This window comes from Megascapheus bottae, chromosome X (genome assembly GCF_031878675.1).
Source record: "Megascapheus bottae isolate mThoBot1 chromosome X, mThoBot2.hap1, whole genome shotgun sequence".
In the NCBI taxonomy this organism is placed as follows: domain Eukaryota; kingdom Metazoa; phylum Chordata; class Mammalia; order Rodentia; family Geomyidae; genus Megascapheus; species Megascapheus bottae.
This window is the reverse complement of record NC_143547.1, coordinates 19,961,452-19,976,844: the sequence shown is the minus strand read 5'-3', so window position 1 is coordinate 19,976,844 and position 15,393 is coordinate 19,961,452. Positions and strand designations below refer to the sequence as shown.

Below are 15,393 nucleotides of genomic sequence, written 5' to 3'. Positions count from 1 at the left end.
AGGCCAAACTCCCGGCCCCATAATTATTTTTTTTAAAAAAGATGCACGATGTAGGTGGCTTACATCCATAATCCTAGCTAGTCAAGAGGCTGTCATCTGAAAATCATGATTCAAAGCCAGTATGGGTAGATAAGTCTTTGAGATTCTTCTCTAGTTTATCAAAAAGCTGAAGGTAAATCTGTAGGTCAAAATGGTAGAGCACTGGCTTTGAGAACATTGTCCAGGTCCTCAAGGACCAGCATAAAAACAGTGCTATGAAAATTAAAATTATATAAGCTCAATTATATTTTGTGGGTCATGCGGCCTGGGTGTTGTCCCTCAGCTCTTCCGCTCAAGATTACCATCCCACCCTTGAGCCAAGCCCCACTTCCCATTTTCTAGAGATTAAGTGGAGATAAGAGTCTCAAGTCTTTTTGTACCGTGCTGGCTGTAAACCTTCATCCTCAGACCTCAGACTCCTGAGTAGCTAGGTTTACAGTTGTGAGCCACTGAGTCCAGCTTATAAGCTCAATTCTTACACATGTTAAGTTTACTTAGTTTTATATAAGGAATGATGCTTTATGTTGTGAAGATGCTTGTTTATAATCATCTCATAATCAGTGAATCATATGTTATTATAATCAAGATACATTTAAAGCATGTTCTTATAAAGTATGGTATAGATATCTGTACTTACTAATATCCTATATTAATTACTAGCAAGTTTTTTTGCATTCTAATATTTATCCTAACCAGATAAATATTATGACTATTAAAGTGAAACTTATGTCATTGAATTTTATGGTATTCAATCATTAGTCCATTATTTCTACCATCATATCAAAATTGATTATTTTTTCATAGTTTTATTTACTTGCTTTTCTTTAAAGTTCTATATCTTCAAATCTAAGTTGAATGATTCAACATTTCCCATTTCTTTGAAATTTATAGACATAATAAATTGTTATGAAGTCAATAAAGTGCTAAACTATTCCCTAGTCTATTTTTTTACTGATTCACTCTGACATTTGTTTCTTCTTTCTTAAATTTACTTAATATCAGAATATTTAACTCTTTTTTTCTTTTATTTCCATAGTCAATTTTCATCGAATATCACTATTATTGACACTGTGATGCACTGACTGTGTACATTTTCAGGAATGAAACATTATTTCTCTACTAAAATGATGACTATCAATTTTCTTTTATAGGTATTACTTTGATTCAACTATCTTCCATATTTAGTACATTTTTCATGAGTGATCAACTTATCAATAGAAAAAAATAAGTCTCTCTTTTCCAACTAAGGAATATTGCAAAGGACTATCTCATCTTTAGAGACTTTATTGGGCTCACTGGGCCTGCACTGAAGGTCCGCTTCTCTCTGTGGTCACTCTTTCAATAGTGTTAAACACATAAGCTAATAATGGCTCTGCAGGTTAATCTCTTCTCTTAGAGGTGGGCAGGGAATAGGAATATAGTGGAGAAGTGAATTTTTTTAAGTTGTGGAAATATCACAAAGAACCTCTGTCATATTACAATGTATTTACCAAATTAAAAATGATAAAATAAGGCAGGGGCGGTGGTTCCTAGCTACTCAGGAGGCTGACATCTGAGGATCAGGATTCAAAGCCAGCCAGGGCACTAAAGTCCGAGAGACTCTTATGTTCAATTAGCCACTAGAAAACTGGAAATGGTGCTGTTGCTCAAGGGGTAGGGCGGCAGCCTTGAGCTGAAGGGTTCAGGGACAGTGCCCAGAAGGAGGAGGAGAAGGAGAAGGAGAAGGAAAAGGAGAAGAGGAAATTTGTTTGAATTAATTCACAGTCCAGAGTCCCTAAAATAGTGATATACATTATTACTTCACTGGTACAGTTGGAATATGATTATTATAGCTCAGACTACCACAAAAATAATTAAATTTTGCTAATTTTATACTGGAAATTGTGTATGTATAGCTAGATATATATAGATAGATCAATGTGTGTGTGTGTGTGTGTGTGTGTGTGTGTGTGTGTGTGTGTTTATATCTTAATTCCTGGTTATTCAGAAAGCCAAGAAGCAGATGGAACAAATGTAATACTAAATAATTTTCTAGGAAATTCATTAGAAATAGAAGTACAAATTAGATTTTACTTATTTTCATTATATTTCTGTCTTAGTGTTTTCATTAGTAAAATGGATGATACCTTTAAAATCTCCACGTTTTTGAGGACTCACTTTTAGAAGATATGGAGCTGAATTATCAGGCTCGATAGAGATGTGTGATTTTCCACACACCATTTGTAGATCTGAAAATACCTAGAAAAGTATGGAAAATAAGAATTATACAAGGTGGAATGGCAATATTTTCTATGTTGCACTATAAGAAACTAGTATAATAAGCTAAAGTACAGAAATAGCTAAGTGCTTTTAACATTCACTTTAAAAAGAAAAGTCAGAAAAGAAAGGCATTCAGTTGAGGAAAACAGTAAAATTAAACATGAAAAATTAGAATAGGAAAATAATTCTCACAATGTTTTTTTTTTCTTGGTTGCTGATTGTATCAAGATATCTGCTGCTCAGAAAATATCAATCTCTTTTATGGGCTAAGTATCATTTAAGCAATTTGATATAAAAGAGAATAACTATTTCAATGACATTGTACATTAGTACTAACGTAGCATATAAATAATAAGGAGAAATTTACAATACTAGATGAACACAACTATCAGGTTCCTAGTTACTTTTACTATACCACTTGCCATGACATAAACACTATTGTATTTGTCTATCAATTTAACTATTATGGAGAATTCCTAGATATGAAATCCTAGTGTGTGTGACCTTTTGCCACTGGATTTTTTTCATTTAGCATATTGTTTACATTTTTAACTACCTATTAAAATAGATAAATAATTTTATCACTGTGAAACACTATCAAAATCTCTCTTGTTCAGATTGTGATGCTTTGGATATTGTCAACAAAATTGGGATATTCTAAGGTGTTTTTATAGCTGGTAAAATATAAATATCTTTCTTTCTCATCACAAAACTGTGATCAAGATCAGTAATCATCAAGGAAGTGCAAATGAAACTACAATTAATTGTCATCTCACAATTTTTAAGACAGCTACTATAAAAACGACAAGTGATAACAAATGTTCATGAGGATGTGGAAAAAAGAAACACTTCTTTGCTTTCAGTAATTATGAAAATTATTTTACCCATTATGGAAAAACACATAAAATGTCATAAAACATCTTTTATTATTATTATTATTATTATTATAAGAATTTTCAAGCAAAACTACAAATGCAATAAATAAGCAGATTTAAATATGTAATGATGATGTGCAAACAGCAAAATATAAAATTTATTCATTAAATAAAAACTTGTAGTGTACTTATATGGGAGGTTGAGGGCACATGTAAACATTTTTCATTGGATTAAATATAACTGCTCTAAATCTTTCATAAAACTCAAGATATAGTCGGAATTAAGCAGTTCCATACTTTCTAATATCTTACCTTAAACGTTAGGAGACTTTTTGTAGAATTAGGTACTAGTATGGTTCTGTTTGTTACTGTTCCTACTTGGCATTCAATATTAACATGTTCTATGGCCAGTGGTCTTCTCCCAATGCCATTTATATCAAAGATGTATGCCAAGCCATCTATTTCATTTTGTAGAGTAAGTTTACCCTGTAGGAAAACAGTCAAATTTCAGATCTAGCGGAGTTACAGTTCAATGTCAAACATTTGCTAACATACTATTCATTGTGATACTAAAAGAAACATGCTAGTAACGTATTAACCATTGACTTCTCCAATTCCTGTATAAATTATATGCTGAATAAATAAAAAGTTCTTCATATGTCAAAGCTTTACATTATACAGTTCTCTCTAAATTATAGTTTACATAGGTATTCTCATATGTAACATTTATATATGTGCTTACTTCCATGTCAAAGAAATGTAACTGTAAGAGTATTTTCTGATGTAACTAATTTCTTAATGAAGAACAAAACATAAATTATTTTCCATAATTCAGTATATCATATAGCCTCAATATAAATTGTCAGAGAAAATGACATTGTACCTTTTGGTCTCAAATTTAAATCTGTATTAAAATTGCAAGGAAATATTTTCAAATTTTAAAAAATACAAGTTTTCCACAAATGCTCTATCATTTGAATAGAATAATACCATGTATAGATTTATTTACATATTCATACTATAGGAAAGAATCTTTGAGATCATACCATCACATCACATTCCATAATAGGTTTGAATGTGAGAGGATATGGCACAGTTTCACCTGGGCTCACATGTAAAATAGCAGGTCCATAAAACCATTTGCCCTCTATCATAGCTTCAAATCTCCACTCATTGCTTGTCGTATTATGCTAGAAATAACAAAAAGACACAAAATATCAGAAGAGAGTTGATAAAGTTAAATCGCATCTTAATTCTTAAGAATCACAATGGGTGAGGTGGCAAACAATTAGAATCTAGCACTTGTGTTGCTATGTGGCAGGATCAAGGGATCTAGACCAGCCTTAGTGAAATAGACTGTCAGAAAGCTCGAAGACTGTCAGAAAAATCCAAGGAGAGGGATGTATCAAATGGTATAGTACATGCTACGTTTGTACAATTCCTGGGTTCAACTCACAACACCAACAATAAAAAGTGAAATTATCACAATATGAAAATCCTATTGGTTAAGAATGACTTCATCGGGCCGGGAGTTTGACCTAGTGGTAGAGTGCTTGCCTAGCATGCATGAAGACCCAGGTTCGATTCCTCGGTACCACATACATAGCAAAAGCCGGAAGTGGTGCTGAGGCTCAAGTGGTTGAACTCTAGCCTTGAGAAAGTCCAAGGACAGTGCTCCAGCCCTGAGCCCAAGCCCAGGACTGGCAAAAAAAAAAAAAAAAGAATGACTTCATCAATGTAAACTAAAAGCACAAAGATGATTGCATGACTATTCTAAGTTATACAGAAGCATTGCCTGATGGTTATATCCCAGAATCAGTATCTAAATGTTCACTTGTTCGACTATTGTTAAAATGGCAAAATGTTTTTATAGAAGATAATTTATGCTTACGGGAAATCAAAGCTGTTCTAATGTATAGATTTGTTAGAAAAAAACACATTATATATGTTATGAAAAAAATTTTGTGTGTCAGTAGAACTTTAACTATATCTGCAAAAATTAATAAAAAATCAGTTCATTACTATAAAAACACCAAAGTTACATAGCTTGCATACTTACTAGAGAAAATTACAATACAGTTTAGATATCAATGTTATTGTATGTAATTTTAACCAGGAATTTGACATTGGTTATGGATACTGAATTTAAATTTTTCAGCAAAGCCAAACTTCAGAGTTGATCGTTGAGTAATAACACATTCAACTAGAAACTCCGATATCAATTAAAAATGATCAGCAACACAATGCATTTAGAAATCTTCAGTTATTTGGGATGAGAGTTTTCGAGGAATTTGAAACAGCTGTAGTTTGCACAGGAGCCTCAAATAGCTTTCTTGAAACTAATTTCCTTGAAATATTTTACATGATGGCTGTCCTGAAAAATTGTAGGCAGAATTAACTCTCTGAATACGTGCGTTGAGTGTGTGTGTGTGTGTGTGTGTGTGTGTGTGTGTGTGTGTGATATTCCTGGTGCCTGAACTCAGAGTATAGGTACTGTCCTAACAGTGTTTTGCTCAAGGCTACTTTTCTTTCTTTTTCTTTTTTTTAATATTTACAATCTATTTATTCTTTTGGATATAATTTTAAACTGGTTAGTACAGATATATGTAGAATGATAACTAGATGCCTATACCCAAGGGAAATTGATTAAAATCTTAAGTATATGAATATATGTGTGTGCACACACGTGAACATGGATGTGTGGCTCACGCCTTCAATATTAGTCTAATAACTCCTCTCTCTCATTCTTTTCTTCTCTGTCTTCCCTCCCTAAGTTCAATAAACTTATGAAAGTATGGATAAATAGATGAAATGGTAGTTCTTATTTAATGAACTCAAATAAAAAATCAATTTTTTCCAAAATAGTATAGCAATATGAAATAGCCAAATGTTCTATTGGATGATAAAAATCTTTCTTTGAGCTGGGCACTGGTGGCTCACGCCTGCAATCTTAGCTACTCAGGAGGCTGAGATCTGAGTATCAAGATTCAAAGCCAGCCCGGGTACTAAAGAGCCCATGAGATTCGTAGCTCCAATTAACCACCAGAAAACCAGAAGTGATACTGTTTCTCCTGTTGCTCAAGGCGAAGGGCAGTAGCCTTGAGCTGAAGAGCGCAGGGACAGTGCTCAGGCCTAGAGCTCAAGTCCCACAACCAACAACAAAACAAAACAAAACAAAACAAAAAAACTTCCTTGCTGAGCCCGGTGGCTCACCTCATGGCTACTTTTCTATCACTTGAGCCACAGTTCCACTTCTGATTTTTTTTAAGTTGGATATTAGCGCACTAGCGTCTGTGAGCCTTTACTGCCGGGGCTGGCTTCAAAAACGATCCTCATATCTCAGCCTCATGAATAGCGAGGATTACAGGTGTTGCCACCAGTGCCTGGCACAGCTGATCTTTTGAAAAATAAATGTATACTTATATTAGTGAACAGTGTATGTAGGCAAAGGCTTTGATATGTAATATTCTTCTTTCTATACAGGAAAGTTCACACATGAAGAAGAGGGGGTCTGATAGACTTGAAAAACTATCTACAATAGAAGCAAGTCTTTTTTCCTGTGCAAGTACTTTAACTCTTTCCAGAAGCCCAAGGTGCAATATTTTTGTTTGCTTTCTATATAGCTTTCAACAACCTTGAATCTTCTTTGAGTCTTACACTTTGTGTATGACACCCAAGTTTCTTTCTGTATGTTAATAAACTCATTTCATATTTTCCTTGTAATATGTGTACTGCCAGAATATTGCATAGACTAAAATGATCAAATCTACAGAGGAAAAGAGTAAATTTAAAACTTTACATATTTAATTGAACCATAAAAACTGACAATTTTTAAGTGCTTATTTTTACAGGAAATATGTGGGGAATTGCAGATGCCCTGTCCTATAACTAGGTAAAACATTTATCTAACTGTTCAGTTAAAGACTCCACAGCTATTTTTCTATGGGAACATATTCCAGTTTTGTCCTATCTTGTATAAATCAGTAACAGTACTGTAGACAATGTTGACACAGATTGAGAATGGCTTAATTTTTAGTCTTTGTAAAAACTGTAAATAAATTCATGTCATTTTCTCTTTATTTTTTTTTGTGGTCCATGGGGCTTGAACTAGCCCTGGGTGTTATCTTTTAGCTCTTCAGCTCAAGGCCACAGCCCTACCCTTGAGCCAAGCCCTGTTTTCTAGTTTACTTGGAGATAAGAATCTCACGTCCTTTTGTGCCCAGGCTGGCTTTGAACATTGATCCTCTGATCTCAGTCTCCTGAGTAGCTAGGATTACAGGCCTGAGCCACCACCTGGCTTCATGTCATTTTCTCTTAATGCAAGTGAGTGTTCAGACCTAGAACCAGTCTTTTTTATTTTCTGGTCCTGGAGTTTGTGCTCAAGGCTAACATTCTAATACTTGACCCACAATGCCATTGCCAATTTCTTCTGAGTAGTTTATTGGAGATAAGTGTCTCATGGAATCTTCTTTTTCTTTTTTTTTTGCCAGTCTTGTGGCCTGAACTAAGGGCCTGAGCACCTTACTTGGACACTTTTTGCTCAAAGCTACCACTCTGCCACTTGAGTCACAGCACCACTTTCAGCTTTTTCTGATTATATGGTACCAAGGAATTGAACCTAGGGCTTTGTGCATGCTAGATGAGAACTCTACCACTAGGCAACATTCCCGACCCTATGGACTTTTCTTTTCTGTCTGGACTGGCCTTGAACCATGATCCTCAGATCTTAGTCTCCTGAGTAGCAAGTATGAGCCACCAGTGCCCAGCCTAAATACTTATGACCAGGGGTTTCACCAAACTATGGACATAAAAAATTACCAAAGAATGAAGTTTTACTTACTATTGGAATATCTTGAGTAAGTGCTTGGAATGCTGGTGTCTCAAACATAAATTCATTCTCTGCTTCTTCTTTATTTACCACACCTTCAACATAATAGAGGCGCATATCATACTTAGATGTCAATAAAATTTTACAAGGATATCGTCCAAAAGTGAGTGGTGCAAATCTTAGAGGTACTAAAACAGATCCATCTGTAGCAATGAAAATAATTTTAAAATAATTTAGTTATTTTCAATGTCATACTCTTAAAATTTTATTTTGGCAAATAATAAGTAGTATTATAGCACCAAATTTTATTGCATAATTTAGACAAAACTAGATTTAACTGAGGTAACACACTGTGTTGAATATCCAGGTTATATCATTCAAATTTATTTAGAAATTAGAGTATAAATCTTACAGGAGTTGGAGGAATATGTATTTCCCAAAGTCATTAAGGACTTAATGTTTTGAAGGATACTACCACCTTGTTGCTGCTATATTATCAGGAAAATAATTTTATACTAGCAGAAAAGTCGGGGTAAAAGAAATTGTTGGAAGATTGTTCAAGGACCTTTCAGTATTCAGTCTAAAATTAACATGTATTAAATTTAATTGGCCAAACTCAGATAAATGGCTCTAACAAAAAAAGACTAATAAATTAAGTGGCTATACAGAGGAATTGGTAAACATTATGTCCTGTGACATTTCTATGACACAGGAGTGCTCCATCACAGCAAACAATGCAATTTTCAACTTGGCTGGAATACAGAGATGTTCATTTCCTAATGATTACTGAGTCCGCAAATGAAAGCCAATGACATTCTTGATTATATTCTTTCCAACTGATCAAGTGTTAATGGGTAAAACCCCTAAAGAATACAGGGTTTGCTCTTCTTCCTTCTAAATCCCAAATGTAAGCTATGTTAAAATTGGAATTCATGAAAACAATGTTGTTTTTTTTTTTTCTTTTTCCAGTCCTGGGCTTGTGTTCAGTGGCTGAACACTGTCCTTGGACTTTCTCAAGGCTAGAGCTGTACCACTTGAGCCTTAGCATCACTTCTGAGTTTTTTATATGTTCAAAGATCTGAACATCATTTTTTTCATGAATTATTTGAGGATTTGTAAATCACACAGGGCCAAAGTTATATATTTAATTCAAGAGTTTATTTTACTTGATTTGTTTCAATAATGATAATATGGTAAATGTGTTTATATTTGGCATTCTTTAGTTACAAAATAATAACAACAGTCATGGTTGTGGAAACTATCTGAAAGAAGCAACAAGGGTTGGAATTGTAGCTCAATGGTAGAGCTTCTGGCTAATATGGTTAAGATGATAAGTCCACACCAATGTATTGGCCAGATATGACTGCATCATCACCCCCAAGTTTAGTGGTTTGTAGCAATAACCACTTATTGTTTTTCATGATTCCATAGCCTGAACTCATTTGGGAACCTTTACAAATAAGTTCCATGTAGTACTGACTGAGAATTTGGAACTTGAATATTCTAGCTACTGGCTGTGGCTGTATATCTTGGCTCAAATTCTGTCCCATAGAATGCCTGATCTTCTGTGATGCACTCATTGTTTTTCGTATTAGAGTCAAAATGTACTAGTATCAAATGAAGAAGTACTTCAGTGTAAAATTGTTATCAAATATGTGTTCCCATCATGTTCTTAAATTACCCATTGACTGAAGCAAGTCACAAAGCGAAACCTAAAGTCAGTGAAGGAGAGAAGATTACATGCAGAGGTAATCCACTTGAACTTTTGCTATAACAACCTCCTATCATATCTTTTATTTTTTTGGTCAGTCCTGGGACTTGAACTCAGGGTTTGGGCACTGTCCTGAAGCACTTTTGCTCAAGGTTTGCATTCTGCCATTTGAGCTCCAGTACCACTTCTGGCTTTTTCTTTGTACGTGGCACCAAGCAATCAAACACAGGGCAATCACCCTACCATACCACTAGGCCATACTCCTGGCCCAATCTACCATGCCTTAGAATAGGCAAGTTTATGTGTAAAATCTCTGATGCTGTATAAACAACAAGATCAACTGGTAATTAAAAACCTTGTTGTTAGTTTAGGTAAACAACAGAAAACTATTTTGTGAAATTAAGTTCTTTGCTTTTTAAACGAATAATTATCATTAAAGTAATATATTTAATTTTTGTCTTGCTGATACTATAAACAATATCTAAGTGAATCCTAACATGAAGTACAGAAGAAAATAGAACTGATCTGATTGAAGTAAGAGAAGCTACAAACTGCTACGGATTCCTGTGGTCTCCCAACAGACAAATCAAAGCTTTGACTGTTAAAAATTAAAATTAATTATATAACTTGACTAACAAATACAGTTTTCTGCTTGTTTTTCCATGAGGATTTGTAAACATATCAAGCATAGAGGAAACTATCTCTACAAATGTCTAAAGTATTATAATATAATATTTAAGAATGAAAAAGAAGACAGATGGGAAAAAAGGAGGAAAGAAAGCTAAAAAGCAAAAAGGAGAATAGAATAAGGAAGGAAAATAAAATAAGGATAGGGAATAGGAACCCATATAGGAAAACAAAGTATTTGAAATTCAGAGATAGTAAATAGAGTGTGCATATTCTTTTTAAACTGACATGTGCCAAATGTTTGAGAACATAGAATTCCCTCTCTAAAAAGTTTCTAAATATCTGCAAGTAAGAGAAACTAATATGCATTTTCCTGTCTCTTCACTATTCATTCCTCCTGGTGTCTTAAGCCATGGGGGGGAGACTATAAGGTGATATTTAAGGGATGTAGTAAATTAACTGCAAGGATTATCAATTATTTCCATAAAATCCATGCTTAGTTTACTAGGAATAGAAAAGGATCATTTTATTATATGTGCTGTTCATAGATAGTATGGTCTTATTGTCTGTCTTTCATATCCATTAAATATTGAGAGACATATAAATCAGATCTCCCAATACAAGTAGAGATTTGCTTATCTCTCCTTTTATGTATTTTCAGAATATATGACGAGTTGAAAAGGAGTTCAACTTTTTTTCCAAATTTTTCCTTTTGAAAGAACGTGAATATCATTAAAATACTATATGTGCAAAAAGAGAACAATGATGCTTGTTAAGATTGGTGTGGGATAATAAAAGGAGAGCCATAAGCAATGGAAAAAATGAGTATGAAAATTTTCACATCAGTTATTCTATCGTAGTAAAATTATTTCACTATCACTTTCTGACTTTCAATTAATTGACTTTTTGTCATTCAGAGAACTAACTAAGCTCTTTACATGGTAACAATATATTGATGGTTATTTTTAGTATTTCATTTTGTGCCTTTCTTTACTACATATGTCTTTTACTACATTCTTTACTACATCTTAAGTTCTTTGTATCCATATTGTATTGTATTCGACAAGATTCCTTTAATTTCCTTTTATGCCTACACTTATTTAGTAATTAGGAATTCTACAGTTTTTGACTGTCACAAATTTTCAACATTTATACTACGTGTAAAAATATCTTTAAAAGTTTGACATTACTTTTCCGTAATATGAACTTTAAATGCCTATATCTGTAAAACCCTTTCTTTATAAAGATGCCTGAATTAATTTTGCTGATTAGTCAATGCTTATAATATGTATCAACATGTACTGATTATTTTTTTAATTAGCATGCTTGGCTAATAATTTTTTTTAAATTCAATTTATTTAATCTATAACTAGTCCCTTCATTTTTAGAATGTGATTGTGAGTTTTAAGTTGTCTCAATCTCACTTTTATATTCAATATATTTTTAAACCCTAGACTGCTAGTGAATTTGCATTGATTCCTAAAATTCTACTCTATTTTAGTCTCTAGAGTTATTATTGTTAATTCTGCCTTAATTCTTGGGAATTGGCAAACTTTGCTCTAATCAATACCATGCAGCTTAGATGGTCCCCACCACTGGAGCCATCACTGGCACAACTCCATCTATGTCCAAGACTCTATATATTCTTGAAAGGATCATACTCCTCTACATTTTGTCCTGTGGTTGCAGTTGTTTACATTTCAGAAGCTTGATTTTGTTCCCAGAAAGTATGTAATAAAATAGGACTCTCAGAGAACCACAATAATATGTATAACAGGAGGGGTTAGCTCAAATGGTGCACATACATTCATTCACTCATTAGAAAAATAATCTTGAATTCCTATTACATGCCAGGAGGTATGCAACAAGGAGGCTTTCCAGTAGGTGTAAATAACAAGATCCATAGGAAAAAGCAGATCATGTAAACAGACTTCTCTTTACAAGTAAAGTATGCTTTAAATTGGGCTTGAGCCTGAAGAGGCTATTAAACGTGCTTTTCAATCTGGCACAGCAACTCAGTAATTAGTGAAAATTTCTCATAGGAGTCATGTAAATGGCTAGCTGTTATCTTGCTTATCCATTTCTGTTTGATTTTTGAATTTCTGTATGTCTTCATGGATCGTTTAATGGAAAATTAAGAGAAAGCTAATCAAGAAGTCTTGGCTTGCCAACATTTTAACTAGAAAGTTGTCATTCATATATATATATATGTATATATATATAATTTGCTAAGGAAATATAATTTAACAAAGAAAACAATTGAAAATAGTATTTCATTTTTAATTAACCTCTCCATGGGGAAGGAATAGATTGTTGACAGCCAATTAACTATGTTTTGTATTTTCATTTCCGAATATCATATATTTGTCATGTTAAAACAAAACTTTAATTTGAACATAGCTGATTTTAAGATTTTCTTTCCGGATTGATTTACGAATTGTGCAAGCCAATTTACAGCACGTTCCCTTGTACTTAAACTATGATAAATGGCTACAAAATCCTTGATTAAATGCCTCTCTAAATATATTATTGCAGAATATATATTTGCCATTGGAGACCTAATAGAATGAATAAGAAACTTTTTATAATATCCATAATTTTTAATCTGTGGACCCTAATAAAAGTTATGACCAACCTGAAAAACATATTAAAAGCATATAATAAATATATGTAGTTTTATAATTATGCTGACTTGATTTTATTAAATTATTTGACTTAAAGTGTTTCTTTTCAGTTATATAAAACACAACTGTGTCCCATTGTTATATGAGAAGTAGAAGGAAAACGATTGAAGTTGACAGAAAATGTAAATGTTAGTTCAAGCAATAGACTGCAAGAGGATAGATGTTGAAGCTTAGAGAATAATATTCCAAAAATATGAAATTTTTTAGCATTTTAAACTTTTTTCTGAAAAAACGAAACAGCCATAAAAGCATTGTTGTTTTTTCTACCCTGAGGCAAAGAAAAAACTATTTGGAATTTTACTTATCTACATTAAGAGCAGATTACAAAGGCAATACAAGTTTCTTAAGTACATGGAGTTCAACAATAATATTTTCCTGTGTTAAAAAAACCTCTATATTTACCTTACTTGTATATTGGATGCTTACAGTATTGAATTTGCCACCCAAAATATCAATCATATTTGGCCAATTTTGTGAAATTACATATATTTACAGTACAAGTGAGGTTCCAGTAATGACCTTATAGGATATATATTGAATATGTAAATACTTCCATTTAAATATGAGTGGATATAAACAGAATTACAAATGTCTGGTAAGCAAGAATTTCACATGAATTATGAAATGCTAACTTCATCTGTAAGTAAATAGGTAAATTGTACAAGCATGCATATTATTATTTTTTTTGCCAGTCCTGGGCTTGAGCTCAGGGCCTGAGCACTGTCCTTGGACTTTCTCAAGGCTAGAGCTCTACCACTTGAGCCTCAGCACCACTTCGGCTTTTTTTTCTATGTGTGGTACCGAGGAATCGAACCCGGGTCTTCATGCATGCTAGGCAAGCACCTTAACCACTAGGCCAAACTCCCGGCCCCAAGCATGCATATTATTGATTGTTTTTATTCTTAAAATGAGCCTTATAATCTTCCTTTTTAAGTACCTGACTAAACAGAGTCATTTATGGACTCTATATCATCTACAAAAATGGAAAATTCTGCCTCTCAGATGTATCAAAAAATAATTTTCTTCTTAGAAGATAATACTGGTAAGGTAGGGACTGACCCAACACCCCTATAATTCTAATTCATGAGACTGAGTTCTGGGTATGATTTTTTGCAAAATGTCCTTTGGAATTCATATCACTGGAGTTATGATACATTCTATGAATAGTTTTAGTGAAAAAATACATTCTCATTATATAGTTAGTAAAGGAATTCAAATGAAAAAGAAAGGCAATTTTAAAGAGACAAATAATGTTTAGTATAATTTTTTATATCTGAACACTTTTATTTAATAATACCAGTGTATCCACATTTGAATTAACCCTGGCTGATATTTTCTTGATCAGTGCAAGAGAATAAAGAAGCATAGTAGACCAAAAACAAAATATATAGGTAATAAAGAACCAGGTTCATCTAGAAGATAAATAACACATAATTGCACATGGTTGCTTTCTTAACATAAATACTTCTAGGTATTCCAATCAACATGTTGCTGCTTACCTTTTATGGTAATAGACTTGGTTTCCTGAGATTGAACTGTGTTATTAGCTCTAGCGTCTGGAATCTGGGGTATGTAGATAATCCTGGGAACATGGAAATATTCTGGAAGGCTTAGTTGTGCTAAGTATGAAATAGCCTTAGGCTTCTTCAGCTTTGACAAATTGAAGAGCATAAGGCACTGCAAATAAATGGAAAAACTTGGATAGAGTGCTTTTCCCTTCAAATCATGTAATTAATAACTCTGGCGAAAATGCATCAATAATTAGTTTATCTGTTTAGAGACAATGTCAGATAACTAACATTTCTCCGAAACAAGTGAGTTTTCTTTTATTGAGAGATAGTCAATAGTCGACTGTTCCAATTTTTTCAATATAATTAACTAATTACCTGGGAAGGAACCATTCAACTATTGAATAGCATTCTAAATTCTTTCCCTCCTTCAGCTGAAAATTATGCTTCCTTGTATTTTCTTATTAGTTAAGTTTTTGTTTTTATTTTTTATGTACTTATTTTTTTGAGAAACTTTTTCACTCAATTCCCTTGCCTCAAGTTTCCAAGTGCTAGGATGACACCAAGTGCTAGGTATCATCACACACCACAACCAGTTCATATATAGTTATTATAGATAGAAAGGGAGCCTTCCTTGTTCACTAAGAATTACATCCTTCCACTCTACAGATGTATTATGCTTAACTTTGATATTTTAATTCCTTCAATTATTATTTGATAAATGTAGATTATATAACTTTTTCCATGCATATACTCCAATTGACACAAAACAGTCCTAAAAATGGAACAGTGAAAATAAATCCCGGTCTTACAATAAAATGAAGCAAGTTATGTGACATTTTAAATCTACTTTATTATAAAG

At 33.1% G+C, this 15,393-nt stretch overlaps 1 protein-coding gene across 1 annotated transcript in view; it reads right to left on the bottom strand.

Annotated features, from left to right (window-relative positions):
* The window catches only part of Cfap47 (cilia and flagella associated protein 47), a 206,544-nt gene that overhangs the window by 52,469 nt on the left and 138,682 nt on the right, over nucleotides 1-15,393 (bottom strand). The window contains exons 45-49 of the mRNA XM_090325738.1: nucleotides 14,523-14,700; nucleotides 8,014-8,204; nucleotides 4,220-4,363; nucleotides 3,486-3,659; nucleotides 2,166-2,277 (exon numbers count right to left, since the gene is read on the bottom strand). Of these exons, the coding sequence (XP_090181864.1) occupies nucleotides 2,166-2,277; nucleotides 3,486-3,659; nucleotides 4,220-4,363; nucleotides 8,014-8,204; nucleotides 14,523-14,700 (799 nt within the window). The remainder of the gene's footprint in view (nucleotides 1-2,165; nucleotides 2,278-3,485; nucleotides 3,660-4,219; nucleotides 4,364-8,013; nucleotides 8,205-14,522; nucleotides 14,701-15,393) is intronic.